The following is a 15705-nucleotide window of genomic DNA, read 5'->3' as shown; positions in this document are numbered from 1 at the left end:
GTAAAGTGGGATTCAAGTATTTTACTCCTTCATCAGTGACTTGTATGCAATTATCTCATGAAAACAACTGAATGAAGTTGTTCGGTGAATGTAGAGTTCAGTGAATGAACTCTATATCATAGAATCATCATAGAATGGCCTGGGTTGAAAAGGACCTCAAAGATCATCAAGTTTCAACCCCCCTGCTGAGTGCAAGGTCGCCAACCACCAGACCAGGCTCCCCAGAGCCATGTCCAGCCTGGCCTTGAAGGCCTCCAGGGACGGGGCCTCCACAGCCTCCCTGGGCAACCTGTGCAAGTGTGTCACTACCATCTGAGTGAAAAACTTCCTCCTAATATCTAACCTACATCTCCCCTGTCTCAGTTTAAAACCATTCCCCCTTGTCCTATCTATCCACCCTCGTGAACAATCGTTCCCCCTCCTGTTTATACGCTCCCTTCAAGTATTGGAAGGCCACAATGAGGTCTCCCCAGAGCCTTCTCTTCTCCAAACTAAACAAGCCCAGTTCCCTCAACCTTTCCTCATAGGAGAGGTGCTCCAGCCCTCTGATCATCTTAGTTGCCCTCCTCTGAACTCATTCTAAGAGCTCCAACATTTTTCTTGTGCCTGGATGCAGCACTGCAGATGGGGCCTCACAAGAGCCGAGTAGATGGGGACCACCACCTCCCTCTCCCTGCTGGCCACTCCTCTTTTAATGCAGCCCAGAACATAGTTGGTTTCCGGGCTGCCAGTGCACACAGTGTGATGGTTTATTTGAAGTCTGTACTTCTCCGCATCAGGTATGGCTATCTTACTCTTACTGCAATAGTCAGGAACTTAAATAGTGTCAGTTCAGGACAAAAAAAAAGCCGCTGTCAGGAAAGGACGAGGCTGGTGCTGGGTGAAAAAAGGAGGTGTTGCCCATATGGGCTTCCTGAAAGCAGGAGCCTTAGCAATACTTTTTCAGACCGGAAAGAGGGAAGTTGATTGTGGCCAGCTTGTGCTCAGTTCGGCGCTGTGACAGAAACTTCAGGCTCAGCGCGCTGTAATCAGCGCGGCTAGAACCGTTGCTGCAGCGCAGCTCGCTGCGGTTCCTGACCGGTGCTCGCAGTCCCGGCAGTTACCGACCCCCGACGCCGCAGCCCCCCGGGCCCTGGCGCGGAGCCGGGGCGCCCCCTCCGCCTGAGGCGGCCCCGAGGGACGGCGGGAGGGGACGGAGCGCCCCGCGGCGTCGGGCCCGGCTCCAGTTCCTCCTTTTGCCTGCCGGGGCCGAGCCTCCTGCCGGCCTCCACCCGCAGAGCTCCGCGCCGGGCAGCGGTGATGGACCGCGACCGCAATAAGACGCTGCTGCTGGAGCTGCTGAAGGTCACCGGGAACGGGCGCTGCGCCGACTGCGGGCAGCCGGGTAAGGACAAGGGGCTCCTCCCGCAGCCGCCGCGCCCGCCGTCCGTCGGCGCGGTTCGGACGGGCGGATGGGAGCGAGCGGGGGCTGTCGGCCGTGCCCTCCGTCCGGGTGCCCGCCCATTCCTTCCCAGGTTCGCGGCGCGGCCGTTCTATTTCGGTCAGATCCTCTGTTTCAGCGGCGGTCCCTCAGCGCCTTTCGCTTCGCGTACCGCAGAGGCGGGAGGACGGAGCGGGCGGTTTCCCGAGGCGGGCAGCGCCCGCGGTCCCGACGCCGGGGGAGGTCGCTCGGGTGGGATCGGCCGGGAGCGGTGGTGGGAACGCCGAGGGGCGCGGGGAGGGCGGCGGGGCAGGAGATGGCCTCAAGGAGCTTCCCCGGGGCTGCGCGTAGCTAGCACCTCGCCCCAGGAGCGGAGCGGGGCGGGGCGAGCTGCGGAGCTCGGGGCGCACGAGGAGCCGCCCGAAGCCCGGCTGAGTTGCCGCCCAGCGCTCGCTCGAGGTGGACGAGCCGCGTCCGGACCCGGCAGTCGGTCGGTAGCCCGCAGCGGCTGCGAAGAGGCGCCAAGCGGCTTTTGCTCGATGCGATAAGAGAGAGGCGGTCGGAGGAAACGAATTTGCTGGTGCACTTGCAACGGCTCTCAGCATCAACTGGACACGGGGCGCGCTGCTGCAGGCGGGAGCGGGAGCTTCCACTTGCGGTCCCGGGCTGCTGCGCTCCGCATTGCTCGCTGTCCGAAATAGCCTTCCAAATTCAGCAACGAGAACTTTCCACGATGAACTAATAATTACCTGAGCTTCCACATCACCGCTCATCTCCCTGAACGGTCACATTAATTTTTAAACAAATACTCTGCGAAAAAGCTTACAGATTTCAGGGCTGCATTCTTCACTGGGGAAGGCAGGTGCGGTTCCTCTAAATGCACACAAGTGGCAGCCACGAGCGGTGGGGTGGGATTTGAGCGTTAGGTGTGAAACCTGGGTTGTGCATCAGCGGCTGTGCCTTTTCCCATTTATTAGTACGTTCTTTTTGTTTGTGTCTAGATCCAGAGTGGGCTTCTTACAAACTTGGAATATTCATTTGTTTGATGTGCTCTGGAATCCATCGCAATCTTCCTCAAGTCAGCAGGGTCAAATCCCTTAGGCTTGACTTCTGGGAGAACGATCTTATAGAGGTATGGAAGGAAAAGGAATTATTCACTTTCTCTGTATTTCAGCATAACTTCTGGCTCAGAATTCAAGTCATCCACTGTAGACAGAGGAACAAAGCTATACAGAGCAAAATTAACTGCATGGGTAACTTCAGGGATTTTTCTATGACCTACTCAATCACATTACTCTGACAGGTGGTTATATTTCTAATGGCCTACAGTGCATTTCTGTGAAGGACACGGTATCTGTGTATCACAGCGTAGAGGCCCACAGATACCTCAGATAGGATATTCCCTTTAGTAGTGAAAGTAACCTTCTTAAATATTGCTTCAACCTCTCGTTTTTCTGTTGAAATGTGTTAAAAATATAACCAGCATTTATTCCTGGGACTAAATGAAGATAACATAAATATATTTTCTCTCTATTCTCTTCTTTTAATTAACAACCACAATCTTGTGTTTCCTCCCATCTGCTTCAGAGCTTGAAATACTGAAAAAGGGTCAGCTATCTAAAAAGTGCAAACTATAGTTCCAAAGGAAATTTATAAACTCTCGAGATGCTGAAAGGTAGAGTGAGACTGAGCGAAACGTGCAGTGTTCCCTTTGATCCAAGTTTCATTTTGTGTTCATCACGTGGTATTGATTTTGTATTTGCAGACCTAACTGGAACTTCTTTTGTGTTTCAGTTTATGAAGAAGCATGGGAATCTCTGTGCCAAAGCTAAATATGAAGCCAAAGTCCCTCCCTATTATTACATCCCCCAGTCCTGTGATTGCTTGTAAGTTGATTGTTTATTCAGTGCTGCAGACCTTTACACCTGTCCAACTACTGCTTCCCCCTGCAGGTCTTTTCGGGTGGTTGGTGAAAGTAGAGTAGAGGCAGATCAGCTTTATCCATGTTTTCCTCTTTCAGGGTTTTAAGAGAACAATGGATTAGAGCTAAATATGAGCGTGAGGAATTTGTTGCCACCCGAGTCTGCCAAGATCCTTGTTCTGCAGGTAAAAGTTAGGATTGTCAGAGAAAAGGTTTTAGTTTCAAGGCCAACAGCGCAGTACTTGGGCTGCAGCTTTGAAGATCTTCAGGATGGCTTGCATCGCATGAAATGTTGGATATGCAGCTCTTCCTTTCAAGTCTGTAACTTTGAGAAGAAGCTCCCAACAAGTACAAAGTATATTTAGCTCATATATGTGATCTCACAGTTCTGTAGTTCTCCACTGGTTTGTTCTATTTGAGGTGAAAATTCTCAGATAGAAAAGAAACATGAAACTATGGCGCATCAGATAAAAATCCTGCTATTGTGCTGCCTTCGTCTGACACTGGTCTCCACCCAATATGCAGGTAGCCATGAAGGATTCCTCTGGAAGCGTGGACGGGAAAGCAGACAGTTCAAGCAGAGGCGATTTCTCTTGTCAGCAAGGGAAGGGGTGATGAAGTACTACACTAAAGAAGTGAGTTCCCTGTCCAGAGTTGGTTGTAGGTAGCTGGTCCACATCCAGCCTCAGACTCTGCTCCTTACCAGTTGGAAACAGCATGAATAGCTTTGTCTCTAGTTTAGCAGCCAGATCAGCCTGTATTAGGAGCAACCCAGATGTTTCCACATTAACATCTGTGATATCTTAGACAATTGCTGTTTTGGAACTAAGACTTTTTCTCATCCCTCATCTCCACCCTGCAGCCTCCTTTTCCTTAGTGAACAAAGGAAATGGATAGTGAATAGCAAGATGAAGAAGAGATCTGTTAGCAGCTGCTACCTCCTACATTACCAAAATATTCTCTCATCAGCTGTTGCAGCAACATCCTCAACATGTTCTCCTTCCATGGGAGAGTGTAGCTAATTGATTTCCAGCTATGAAGTTGGAGAGACAGTGTTTGCAGTGCAGACACACCACTCTCCAGAGCCAGACATTTGTCAAGGAAAGGGAGTCATGTAAGTGATTTTATGTAACACATAACTAAGGCTTTTATACTTTTATGTGTAAGGCTTTTACACAGGCACTTTATGTTCAGTGAGGATCTAGTTCTCATACAGCTAATCTGTCCTCCATTGCCTTTCTTTAGACCATTTTAATACAGTGATGCTTTTCACTTTCACAGCCCAAAGGTCCGAAAGCCGTTATCAGCATCGAGAAGCTGAATGTGATGTTCCAGGCAGAGAAAATCCAACATGCTCATGGGCTGCAGATCACATACAAGACAGATGGTCAAACAAGGAACCTTTTTGTCTATCATGAAAGTGGAAAGGTGAATGTCAGAGATTTTGGAATGAGCAGTATTCTCAGATGTTGAATCTATATTTTGGAAGAGAGATCTTTGTTTTTGCAGGGTCTGATTTGAAATCAGTATGACTTGTAGAATGTAGAATGTTGCAGAATTTTACACTAGGAACTATAACATTTTGATCTTGTTCTGTTGGAGTTTTCAACTTCACACACTGAATATTCTCAAAGGTTCTTTGTGGCCCATACATAAGTCTCTGTAAGGTAATTGTCTAACGGTTTGATATAATTCAGTGATTGTATTCTTTGAAGCCTCTTGACAGGTGAAAAAATATAGTTGTTCTGCATTATTTGCAAAGAAACAATGGTAATTTTAAGAAGTATGTCTCCAGGTTTTGTTAGATTTCTGTTTCTTCCCTTGATATAGTTCTGAAGTCTTTCCAGGTACACAGGTTTCTAAAGAATCCATAACTGAAGCAACTGAAAAAGCCTGCGTACACAGTCTTGGATGATTCTCCATGCTGAGGATGTCCAGAATCTTCCTGAAGAGGCATTTAAAATTTATTTTGGAATCTTGGTGTTTTTCAGGTGTCTGGGACAAGTCACTGACTCTCTCTGGCCCCTGGAGAGAAATTCTATATTTGCAAAGAGATTACAAGGAAGGAGAAAGGCCCTTTTGGAAAGGCAGCATTCTTACCCCTTCATGTTATTTTCGTCTTTATGTTTGTACTTGCTTTTTTCCCTAGGAGATTGTTGACTGGTTCAATGCCATTCGGGCAGCACGTTACCACTATCTCAGAACAACCTTCCCAGCTCTCCCTGAGCATGAGGTGAGAACAAGGCATGAAGCAGCCTGTGCAAACACATTATGGGAAAACATTTTCCCACTTGTGCCAGAACCAGGTGCTCAAACAGCAGTATACAGGCTTGGAAACGCCAGCTGCAGTCATGCTCTTTCCCTGGAGAAAGAGGCAGGCTGTGATGGCAGGCTCCTAGTGTGCCTCAGCCTGGTTCTAATACTGTGATTTGGAGGCAGCAGCTTTAAAATACATGAAGCTGATATAGATGTCAGTGGAACTGTTGATAGACTGTATGTAATGGCACTGGGAAAAAATCAATCTGCAGAGCAGATGCATAGAAACAGTTGTGCACTAAACAGATAGAGACCCTACTTGAGAGAGTAATTCCATAATGCTTACTTAAATAATGTGTCAGGAGATTGCGCTTTTGTTTCCCCTCTTATTTGATATACGTGAAGCTCTCTGTACAGTAGTGCTGACAATCACATCCTTATTCTTCTTTCCTCCTTCTGGTTGATATTGGATATGAAAGCTAAACCTTTGTTTGCTTTTCAAAACATGTCTCTGTTTAGCTATACCAGCTGTGTGTAATCACTCTAATCACTCATGCTCAGTGTCGTAATCACTCTAATCACTAACGCTCAGTGTCTCTGTTGGTGCCAACAGATATTCTTTAGTATTCAGTTGCCTTAGAGATGGAAATGAAGGAAAGTCTTTTAATGGCAAACGCAAGCAAAAACTCACTTGGGCATCTCTTACATTGACTTGTTGGTCATCTCCTAGCCTGGCAGGAATATCAGGTTCTCAAGTAAACACAAAGATGTTCTGTCCGATGTTATTCCTTTCTTTGCAGTGAGCATCACTGAATTTGCTTCTTATTCTTCTGTATTCCTTCACATTCCTTAAAACAGTCAATTTTCTGGTCACAGATAGGTAAAATTAACATCTCTTTGAAAGCAACCAGACTGCCAAATTAGTAGTGAGCCTTGAGATGGACAGAAGATACAGGAAAAAAAAGCCCACACTGTGGCTAACATGCAGAAAGGAAGTAAACATCTAAGGCCAAAAAGTCTCCCTGTTTCCTTTTATAGTGAAATCTTTCAGAAATCCTATGTTCCTTCTTAATTCAGACTTCCCTATGCTGAGCACCCAAAAAAAAAAAAAAAAAAAAAACCCAAGCCCTAAAAGCAAAATTGACAGTGATTTGCTTTGACAGAAAACAGAAAAGTGAGTCTGAATGAGACGGCAAACATTTTTGTGTACGTATGTGTTCTAGATCATACCTCGGATCACAAGAAATTATGTTAAAGAAGGGTATATGGAGAAAACAGGACCAAAGGTAGGTTGAGATTACCTACTTGACAGTACAGAAGCAGGATTCTTCCAGAAGGAGATTATTTGATAATACTGTGGTGTTTACTAGTAAATGATTTACTGAGGGGGCTATATGTTGCCTGGGTCAATAGTGACATTGTGTTCAAGCCTGTTGTGTTGTTTGGGATCAGGTTTTATTCTGTATGGAAAAGAAAACTGGAAGAAGGACCCTTCTTGAAGAATAAGTAAGATGGATTAGTAGGCAGTGGAAATGTGGAAATGCGAAGTACTGTTAGGCAACACTAAATGAGTTACTTTATCAGTTCCCTGCTAATTGCAGCTCTTGAACTGCAGCTACCTCTAGAACAGAAAATCACATGCCAGCTCCCCTATTTCCCTATTTCTCTTGAAATTAGTAGCACAGAAGTCACATCTCTTTACTGCAACAAATTCTTCAGTGTTAAACCTATGGATTGGGTTGCGTGTTTATTTTTGTGGAAAAGTATTTGGGCTGCTACTTATTTAAACATTGAGAGAGAGGTTTCAGGCTCTGCTAAAGGAGCATAGGAAGACCTGAGATCTTGTTTGAATGCTGCTACTTCTTGCCTTGCTCCTCTGGATAAACTGTGACTCAAAGTCCTGTTGAAAAGTTCAGCGATTAAATACTGAATATTGATGGTGGATTTTTTTTTTTGCCTAACTCAGTGCTAGTCTCCCAGTACATCATCCTGCAGGTACTTGCACAGAATACTCACAGTGCAAGCATGTTTTGGCTTGTTTTTTTCCTGAGGCGTAAATTCAGCTCAAACTGAAGTGAGCTCTGGAAGAGGACTCTTCAGCACAGAGCAATGAATATCTCAGGGAATGGTTAGATGGGTGCAGTTGATGGAATTAGCATTTTTAAAAAATAAATGCCCATGCTGCAATAGTAAGGACAACCCCCCAGATCAAAACCCTGAAGTTGTTTGCACACTCTCCTCATAATAGCCACTGGCCCAGGGATCATTTTCTGCAGTGATTTCGATCAGTCCATTTACTGTAGCTTTTTTAACCTGATTAGATTGGCAGTAGAACCAGACTTCCCTGCTTTATCCAAAGGATTGTCACTGAATGCAAATCTCTGCTGTGAACCCAGGGAGAAGGGAGCTAAGAACTGCACACAGCAGCGACTCACTGGTTGCCAGTTAAGATGGTGGATTAAACTGAATTCAAGCTCAGAGTAATTTAAGCAACCCAGGGATCTGCTCTGAATAGGAAGAATTTGTCTTTGGGACTTGGTCTTTAAAGAACTTCTACCATCTACTTGCAGCAGAAGGAGACCTTTAAGATGCGCTGGTTCAGCCTAGACTCTGAAGAGAGAAACCTGCTGTACTTTAAAAATCCACTGGTAAGCAGAGTGTTCTTCACTATTCCACAAGTTCCTTTGTGGAGGTGGGTGGGGAGAAAGAGTTTTTTATAATCCAACTCTCCCAGCAGCTGCGTAAGACAAACAAGGTAATCTCAAGAGTTTATATCCTTTGTCAGTGGGTATCTTTGAAGCTGAGCTGTTTGGGAACTCTGCCCCTTGGAGTGGCTGTAAGGAAGATCTAATTTTTTTTAAAAAGTAGCTGCTACTGCTGTTAAAGTCTATAGCCTGCTTTTTCCCAGCCATGTTGTAGAAGCACATGGCAAGATGTGCAATATTCCAGAGGCCAGTAACCTATTTCCTACCATTGCTCTAACGAGAATATCCTACTATGCTCCTTCTGAACACTCAGCAACCAGCTCTGCGAGCATGGGTTCTTACTTCTTGCTTCTGAGAATGCTCAAGAGTGTGAAAAAGCTCTGATATGTTTTCTGCTGCCTGCCACCAGTTCAGAGACCCCTCCACTGATCTCCAACTCCTGCTCCATGTCAAGAGGTAGAATAATGTCTTCCAGAGTTGCATTGTCCACTGGCTGATGACTGTTTTCTGTTTCCTTCTTTCTAGGATGCATTTCCACAAGGCCAAGTTTTTATTGGAAGGAGAGTTGAGGGCTATGAAGTACGGGATGGCTTGCCCCAGGGAATATCTGTAAAGAAGAGGAAATCAGGGATCACCATGGTCACGCCAATGAGAGAGTTTTTGTTTCTATGTGAGAATGATAGAGAGCAGAGGGAGTGGATTGATGCCTTAAATGGAGTGATTGCCCAGCCCTTGTCTGGTTGAGACTATAACACTGAGTTCCGGTGAACTGCACTTCCTGGGCTCTGTTCAGCACTGGTCTGCATTTTCTTTCTGTCAGCAGGGATGGTGCTCAAGCCCATTCAGTGACTCTGCTACAAAGGGCTGCTTCCTTCAACAGTTACAGGCACAGGAAGGGTGGCAACAGAAATGAGTAAGGAGAATGCCGATATTCAGAAATTATCTGTGTCCCTTCTTTTGAAGTGCATTAACTCTTCCTTACCTTCTCTGCTTTTGAGCAGATGAGGCCTTCCCAGGCTGATGTAGGGATTAATTAGCTGTTGTTTTACTGAAAAAGAAACAAAGTCAGTGTAGAAAGTTTGACCACAGAGGACTGGCATGAATTTTCTTGAGGAGTCCATAAGGATGTACTTGACAATGCAGCCGCAGCATATATTCTGGCAGTAAACATGACCATCTGTTACAAGAGTGCATAGAACAAGTGACCAAGAGGCAAAGAGTTCACCACCTACCAGAAATATGCAGCATGTCTTGTTGGATAGATGAAAGATCAAAATACATGCTGGAATGACTGGCTGTCTTTCTTGGGGGGGAACAGAGCCAGGCAGCTACTACACCTGCTTGCATCTCCTGTCCAGCTAGGGACATGGTTGTTTTGCACGTAGCGGTTTTAAATGTCATTTGGAGTGTTATATTTTCAACACAGAAACTAAAAAAAACCACAAAAATCATAGGGATTGGAAGTGACTTCTGGAGATCACCTACTCCAACCCCCGATAAAGTATGTTTGTCTCATCAGTAAACTTGCTGAGAGTGCACACAATCCCTTCATCCAGGTCATTGATGAGTATGTTAAACAAGGCCAGACCCAGAACGAACCCCCAGGGAATGCTGCTGACTACAGGCCTCCAACTAGACTGCACTGCTCATCACAACCCTGCCAGTCAGCCAGTTCTCAATCCACTTCACTTGTCCACTCATCTATCCCACAATTCCTAAGCTTATCTTAGACGGATGTTTTGGGAGACAGTGTCAAAAGCCTCGCTGAAGTGAAGCCAGGCAACATCCAGTGCTCTCCCCTCATCTAACCAACCAGTCATGACATCACAGAAGGCTCCCAGATCGGTCAAGTGTGATTTTCCTTTGCTGCACCCCTGTTGACTACTCCTGATAACCTTCTTTTCTTCCTTCCACTTGCTTGGGCTTGGACATGACATCCAGAATTAGTTGTTCTGTCACCTTCCCAGGGATGGAGGTGGGGCTGTCTCGCCTGTAAACTCATACTATTGAGGACCTGAGAAACAAGTCCTCAAAAGTCAAGTTTGAATTCTAAAGAATGTTGTTGTGGAAGCACTCTAATGACATACCCTCAGATCCTTGCTTTCAGCAGTTGCTATTTGATTATTTTGGGAGTGACAAATGCAACATGTAGAGACCTTCTTTTTTTTTCCAAAGCAACACCACCTACTACTCCAGTCAAGACATGAGTTCAGGATGAAGATATGATTCTATGATACGATGATTCTATGATCTGTGTTGGCTCCTAAACACAGGAATGGGTGAGGATTTGTATTTGTTGATACAGTGCACTGAGTATTTCCTTGCCTCACAGCCAAGTCTGAGATTTGGTTCTACTGAGCCAGTCATTCAGATATGTAATTACTCTTTTCAGATTCCCTTAGTTGGCAAATTAAGAGGAAGTCTTGCAAACTTAAGTTTCTGGTGAAGCTTCCACCTTTTGCTGATGCTTGCCAGCCAGTATGAGATACCCCAAATAGTTCTCTTCTACAGGAATAAGGAAGTACCAAGATGTGCACAGATTAGTAAGATTAACTCTTTCCACAGCAGCACAGAAAAAAAATGAATTAGATCATTGTTCTGCCTGTCTCTTACCATCCAACCTTGAGCAATCTGTATTAGTAGTTTTGTTTCCTGATACACCCACATTAACTTAACCTCACACGATTTGAATTCCAGCTCACATGCTGGTTCAGATCTAACAGCCTATGCCTGTATCCTCTGAAATCAAAAGTGAAGCACTTTTGAGATGAGCTGAATATTTCAGGATGATCTCAGAAGAGCACAGTCCATCCAGTAACCTCAGCTTCATGGATGAGGCTTCTTCTGTGGTGGTGCTTGCTCTCTCACTGTGTCAGCAACACTGATATGACTTTTGTAACAAAATCAGGAAGTTACTTGAGAAAATGAAACCCTGGTTCGACGCAACAGCATCTTTTTTGAAGATTCAATAGAAGTCAAGGCCAGATCACAGAGAGCTCCACGTGACGGTTCCTTTCTACAGTTAACCCAAACTCTCGGACCTGTACTGACCTCTGACAGACCTGGGGCCCCGGGGGAGCTCCTCACCTCTGCCCCGGGGAGCTCAGCGGTGCAGGCTGGCTGCGGGATACAGCACCTCGAGGCGGCACGACAGCTCCGCCCGGCCCGCGGCTCTCTGCAGCCTGCACGCAGCAGCAGCACGGCGCCTGCGGGAAACGAAACCGTGCTATGGCTGCCGCTATCGACTTTGAGCGGCTGCAGGCGGAGGTGGAACTGAGCTGCAGTTGCTGCCTGAACTACTTCACAGACCCCACGCGGATCACACGCTGCGCCCACAGCTTCTGTTGGTCCTGCATCACCAAGTACAGCAAAGGCAGGCAGCGTGCCCTCTGCCCACTCTGCAGGGAGGGCTTTGAGTTGAAGGACCTGCGGCCCAACCAGGAGCCAGCTGCTCTGGTGAACTTAATCCCCAAAGAGGTGAAGGAAGAAGACTTGGAGACCTGGGATGAACCCACATCCTCCGGAGATGGTGCGTGTGGCAGCCAGAGCTCTGCAGGGCAGGGACCTGGGGAGAAGGTATGGGCAGGTGCAGCCAGTGCTTCTCCCCACTGCACTCTGGCACAATTCTAAATGCCCTTCAGTGGGGACATGGGAACAGGGCCATGGCTGGGACCGAGTTAACTTCGCCTTCCCCCAACCCTTATTTTTCCCTGGATACTTTGTATTTCACGTTTTGATATCCACATTTTTGTAATGGTGTTGTGTTTTGCTCACTTGGACAGATAGGTTCAACTGAAGCAGTGTGTGGAGTTCACTGGTGGTGGCTGCAAGTTGAGGGTTCCATGGGTGTGTTGAAAGAACTAATAGCTGAATGTGCTCAGCTGGTCTAAGATAGTAATAACTAATTGATCTTAGTGTTGGATGGATGGGCCATTTGAACTCTATGAAGTGCCTAAATCAGCAAGCCCTGGGGTCAGTTTAGAACTGGGAAGGCTGCACATACTCAGAGAAGAGAGTGGGTTGCCATGAGAGGATGCTTAGAGAGCTGTAAACCTAAAACATCTGTAAATCTTTCCTTACCTGTTTCCTTCTTTCTCATCTCTCTGCTGTTCTCTTTAATTTCTTTTTCCATTGCTGTTTCTTTGCTCTTCTCTTTTAATTCTTCCAGTTAAGATCTGTAATGAGCAAATGATGTAATCCCCATGCATTTCATCCTTTGCAGGAGGTTAGTACCATCCCATCACGTAGCCTTGAGTGCTGAGCATCCTAGAAGGCAGTTGTTTGGTTTTTCAGTCACCATCAGCTCTTTTCTCCTCTTTTCACAAACCATTTCTGTGGTGTCCTTTACTGCATGAACGTAGCACAGGAGACTCCTGAAATGAAACATAACATCATTGTACAGTGCTACAGCTCCACCCAGCTGAATGACACAAAATGGGACTGGTTCACTGTCTCTGCTTACAATAACTCTCAAACCTTGTTGGAAATGAGCAAAACCTGACTACTGATTTTCATTACTTTAACACTGTACACACATGTATCTAAAAAGTCTTAGTCTCTGCAGTCATGCTGAGGTTAAACTCATAAATATATTTCAATATATAACTTAGGACTGTTGAATGTTAACTTTGATGTGATTATTCAGCCAGTTAGTTGTGTCCACCAGCCCAGTGCTTAACTGTCAATAATGTAAGGGTTTTTATTGTCCCACAGTTTAACCTAGTTGTGTTTTCTCTGAGGGTTATACAGATAAATGATTAAATGTGTCACTTTAAAGGAGGAACAGATACGTAACATCTCCAAGCAACTGGAAATGACTGAAGAGGCGGTCAACATCTTGAGAAGGGATCTCAGTGAAACAAAGGTACCTATTGTACTTCATTACCTGCAATTAGTTTGTTTCCCTGTGATTCCACAGCCACCTGGAAACCCATGACTGCCCAGAATCTCACTGCAGGCAACACGGGACAGTGTCAAGTGCGTTTTATTCCTTTGAATATGTCTAGGTGTTTCTGGTCAGTCAAAGAGCATGAGATGAGACAGTAAACTCTCATATTTCACTTGTCTTCTTTTCTAACAAAAAACAGATCTCTGTTTTCTGCCTTTCAGGAATATACATCTCAGATCAAAAGCCGTATTGCTAAAGATTTCTGTTGCATGAAGGAATACATTGAAAGACGAGAAAAATACACTGGTGTTCATTGAACAGGAGGGAAAAGCAGCTCAACAGAAGACTGAGGAGACTATTCACCAACTCTGTGATGAAATGAACAAGCTCACAGATAACAAAGCCCAAATTGAGAAGGGGCTGGGAAGTGATGAAATGAAATGGCAGAATGTGAGTAGAAACTATTAAGCTAAATGTCTTGAAGAGTTGAAGATGTACAGAGCACTTTCTGGTTCCCACTGCACTATTCTCACTACAGACGATACCAATCCACAGGCATTGGATTAGTGGTACCAGTGATTGTTTGAAGTGGGAAATTCAGAGGGCAAAAATACCAGAAAAAGCATAGGCTATGGATACAAATTCAGATCTAGATTTTTTTCCAAGGAGGCTGGCAATAAGACAAACAAATACTTACAGGGCATGAGTCATCTGGCCTACCTGAGACACCTACCTTCAGATGGGATTAATCAGTCCTTCAGCATGCCTTTTTCTTTCCACAGACTATGAAGGCAGACTGAGAGAACGAGACTGGATATAGATTGCCACAATTTCTAAATTTAGGCAAATGAAATTTACCCTTTTCTTGGTATTTTATGCTAGATTTCATAGTAATTAATTTACAAATTTCTGGTTTGGGTTCCTAGAAAAAGAAGGAAGTTTAAAAAAAGAAAGTTTGTGTATATGTATGTATATTTAATTAAATTCTAACATATTTAAGAAAAAAATCCCCTTCTTAGTTTTCTTTTATAAAATACATTATTATTAACCTCAAATTTATTCAAGAAGCTCAAAGGATAAGATTTTAGAGATCACTGCTGCTTTTCCACTGTGTCACCTGATACGTTAGATAACTGATATTTTTTACATCTTCCCCTTAATTATTGTTTTATTACATTCTTAGAATAGCTTACTTGAGAGAGACAGACAACTCTGTTGGTTTTTTTTTTTACTTTTATCAATCAGCTGCACTTATTTTACTTATGTTTACCTTTAGAAATATAAATACTTTCTATTTACATTTTGAAGAACAGCCTTAACAATTTGTGTTTTTTTCATATTTAGTACAATGTCCAGACTTACATCAGGAGACAAGTGTCTGCTCATTATTTCCAGAATCTGCAGCTAAAGATCGGTGATTTCAAGCCAGCTTTCTCAGTGTAAGTATGCAAGCCAGCGTGGCTCTTCAAGAATATTAAATAATACTTAATAACAGCAGTTGGAGATCTGGCTGTTTAACTAAGTCATAGAAACAGAATAAACTTAGAATCATTACTGCTGCATAATGTCATACTATACTTCACTGTATGTAGAAGACCAAAACAGTAAGAAACCTTTTTCATGGAGGTATATAGGCCATGTGAAGCTTCCGTTGGCTGCAGATTCTGTTTTGGTGTATGGGCAGTTATTGCACCTGACTGATATTTACTGCGTTAAGCCATGACTCTATTTGTTGCCTGAATTCTGCGTCATTTTTACAGAAATATTTTTAGAGTCAACACAGAGTACTAAAGCTGTAGCTTAAACACAGAATAAATATATTTGCTGGTAAAACATGGAAGAACACGTCCCACTGAACATATGATTTTGTAAGTTTGTTAAGGTGAGCGTCGCATGTTATATTGGTAAATGGGTAATTGTGTTATATGACTAGTAGGGAATCAGACCCAATCTGCAGGTTGCCAAGTGCCTTTACTTTCCTTTGGAGTGTATGAGTCTGTCACAGATATTTACTCAGTTGTGCCTGTTAAATTTTTCAGTGTGTACAGACCTCAGGACACAGTCAGTAGTGTCTGGTTGAGGATTCTCGTTGATTTGCAGCATTTGGACATAGATTAAGGTTTATTGTGCGATCGTTGACTTTCATTTCCATTCTTGTGTAAGAAAAACTCCATCAAAAGCTGGAGTTTTCCTGGAGCTACAAAAGAAGACTATGACCCCTGATTTCCCAACCGTAACTCGTGCTGGAGCGCCCAGGAGCAGCAATTTGTTACATTTTGTTCAGAAATTACCACACAATTAGAAAGCAAGCGTTTCACATCACTTCTGATGCGTTTCTACGCACCGGAGTAGTCGTGTGTGTGTGTGTGCGCGCCACTTGGCTGGCACACCGGCTTCGTTAGGATACGTAACATCTGGATCACGGCTCCTTCCTGACCGAAGGGAAGCCCGGGACGCTGCTCCTCCTCAGCGCGGGCGTGCACCGCAGCGGCGGCTGGCGTCTCCTCAGGGCGGC

General features: G+C 44.8%; 2 protein-coding genes across 3 annotated transcripts; both read left to right on the top strand.

The window, feature by feature from the left end:
* On the top strand, positions 706–9590 carry ADAP2 (ArfGAP with dual PH domains 2). Of its 2 annotated transcripts, none has more exons than XM_021414797.1 (10): positions 706–1384; positions 2422–2552; positions 3215–3306; positions 3441–3526; positions 3867–3976; positions 4623–4769; positions 5491–5574; positions 6821–6883; positions 8168–8245; positions 8828–9590. In XM_021414797.1, the coding sequence occupies exons 1-10, from the start codon at positions 1300–1302 to the stop codon at positions 9044–9046; spliced, it is 1095 nt and encodes a 364-aa protein (XP_021270472.1). In that variant the 5' UTR covers positions 706–1299; the 3' UTR covers positions 9047–9590. The 2 variants fall into 2 exon arrangements, with proteins under 2 accessions (XP_021270472.1, XP_021270473.1); XM_021414798.1 differs by lacking the exon at positions 706–1384 and adding an exon at positions 2191–2282.
* LOC110407278 (E3 ubiquitin-protein ligase TRIM38-like) lies at positions 11504–15659 on the top strand. The gene is made up of 4 exons (XM_021414800.1): positions 11504–11878; positions 13080–13166; positions 13412–13640; positions 14535–15659. The coding sequence occupies exons 1-3, from the start codon at positions 11531–11533 to the stop codon at positions 13505–13507; spliced, it is 531 nt and encodes a 176-aa protein (XP_021270475.1). The 5' UTR covers positions 11504–11530; the 3' UTR covers positions 13508–13640; positions 14535–15659.

The sequence above is a fragment of the Numida meleagris genome, chromosome 17 (genome assembly GCF_002078875.1).
Source record: "Numida meleagris isolate 19003 breed g44 Domestic line chromosome 17, NumMel1.0, whole genome shotgun sequence".
Classification (NCBI taxonomy): domain Eukaryota; kingdom Metazoa; phylum Chordata; class Aves; order Galliformes; family Numididae; genus Numida; species Numida meleagris.
The sequence above is the reverse complement of the archived record's forward strand: the minus strand, read 5'-3'. Positions and strand labels throughout refer to the sequence as shown.

Coding starts and splice junctions, on each gene's coding strand:
- LOC110407278 (XM_021414800.1), top strand. CDS start 11,531: ATGGCTGCCGCTATCGACTTTGAGCGGCTGCAGGCGGAGGTGGAACTG. Junction 11,879..13,079: donor GGCAGGGACCTGGGGAGAAG/GTATGGGCAGGT, acceptor GTCACTTTAAAG/GAGGAACAGATACGTAACAT. Junction 13,167..13,411: donor GGGATCTCAGTGAAACAAAG/GTACCTATTGTA, acceptor TCTGCCTTTCAG/GAATATACATCTCAGATCAA.
- ADAP2 (XM_021414797.1), top strand. CDS start 1,300: ATGGACCGCGACCGCAATAAGACGCTGCTGCTGGAGCTGCTGAAGGTC. Junction 3,977..4,622: donor TGAAGTACTACACTAAAGAA/GTGAGTTCCCTG, acceptor TCACTTTCACAG/CCCAAAGGTCCGAAAGCCGT. Junction 5,575..6,820: donor CAGCTCTCCCTGAGCATGAG/GTGAGAACAAGG, acceptor TATGTGTTCTAG/ATCATACCTCGGATCACAAG.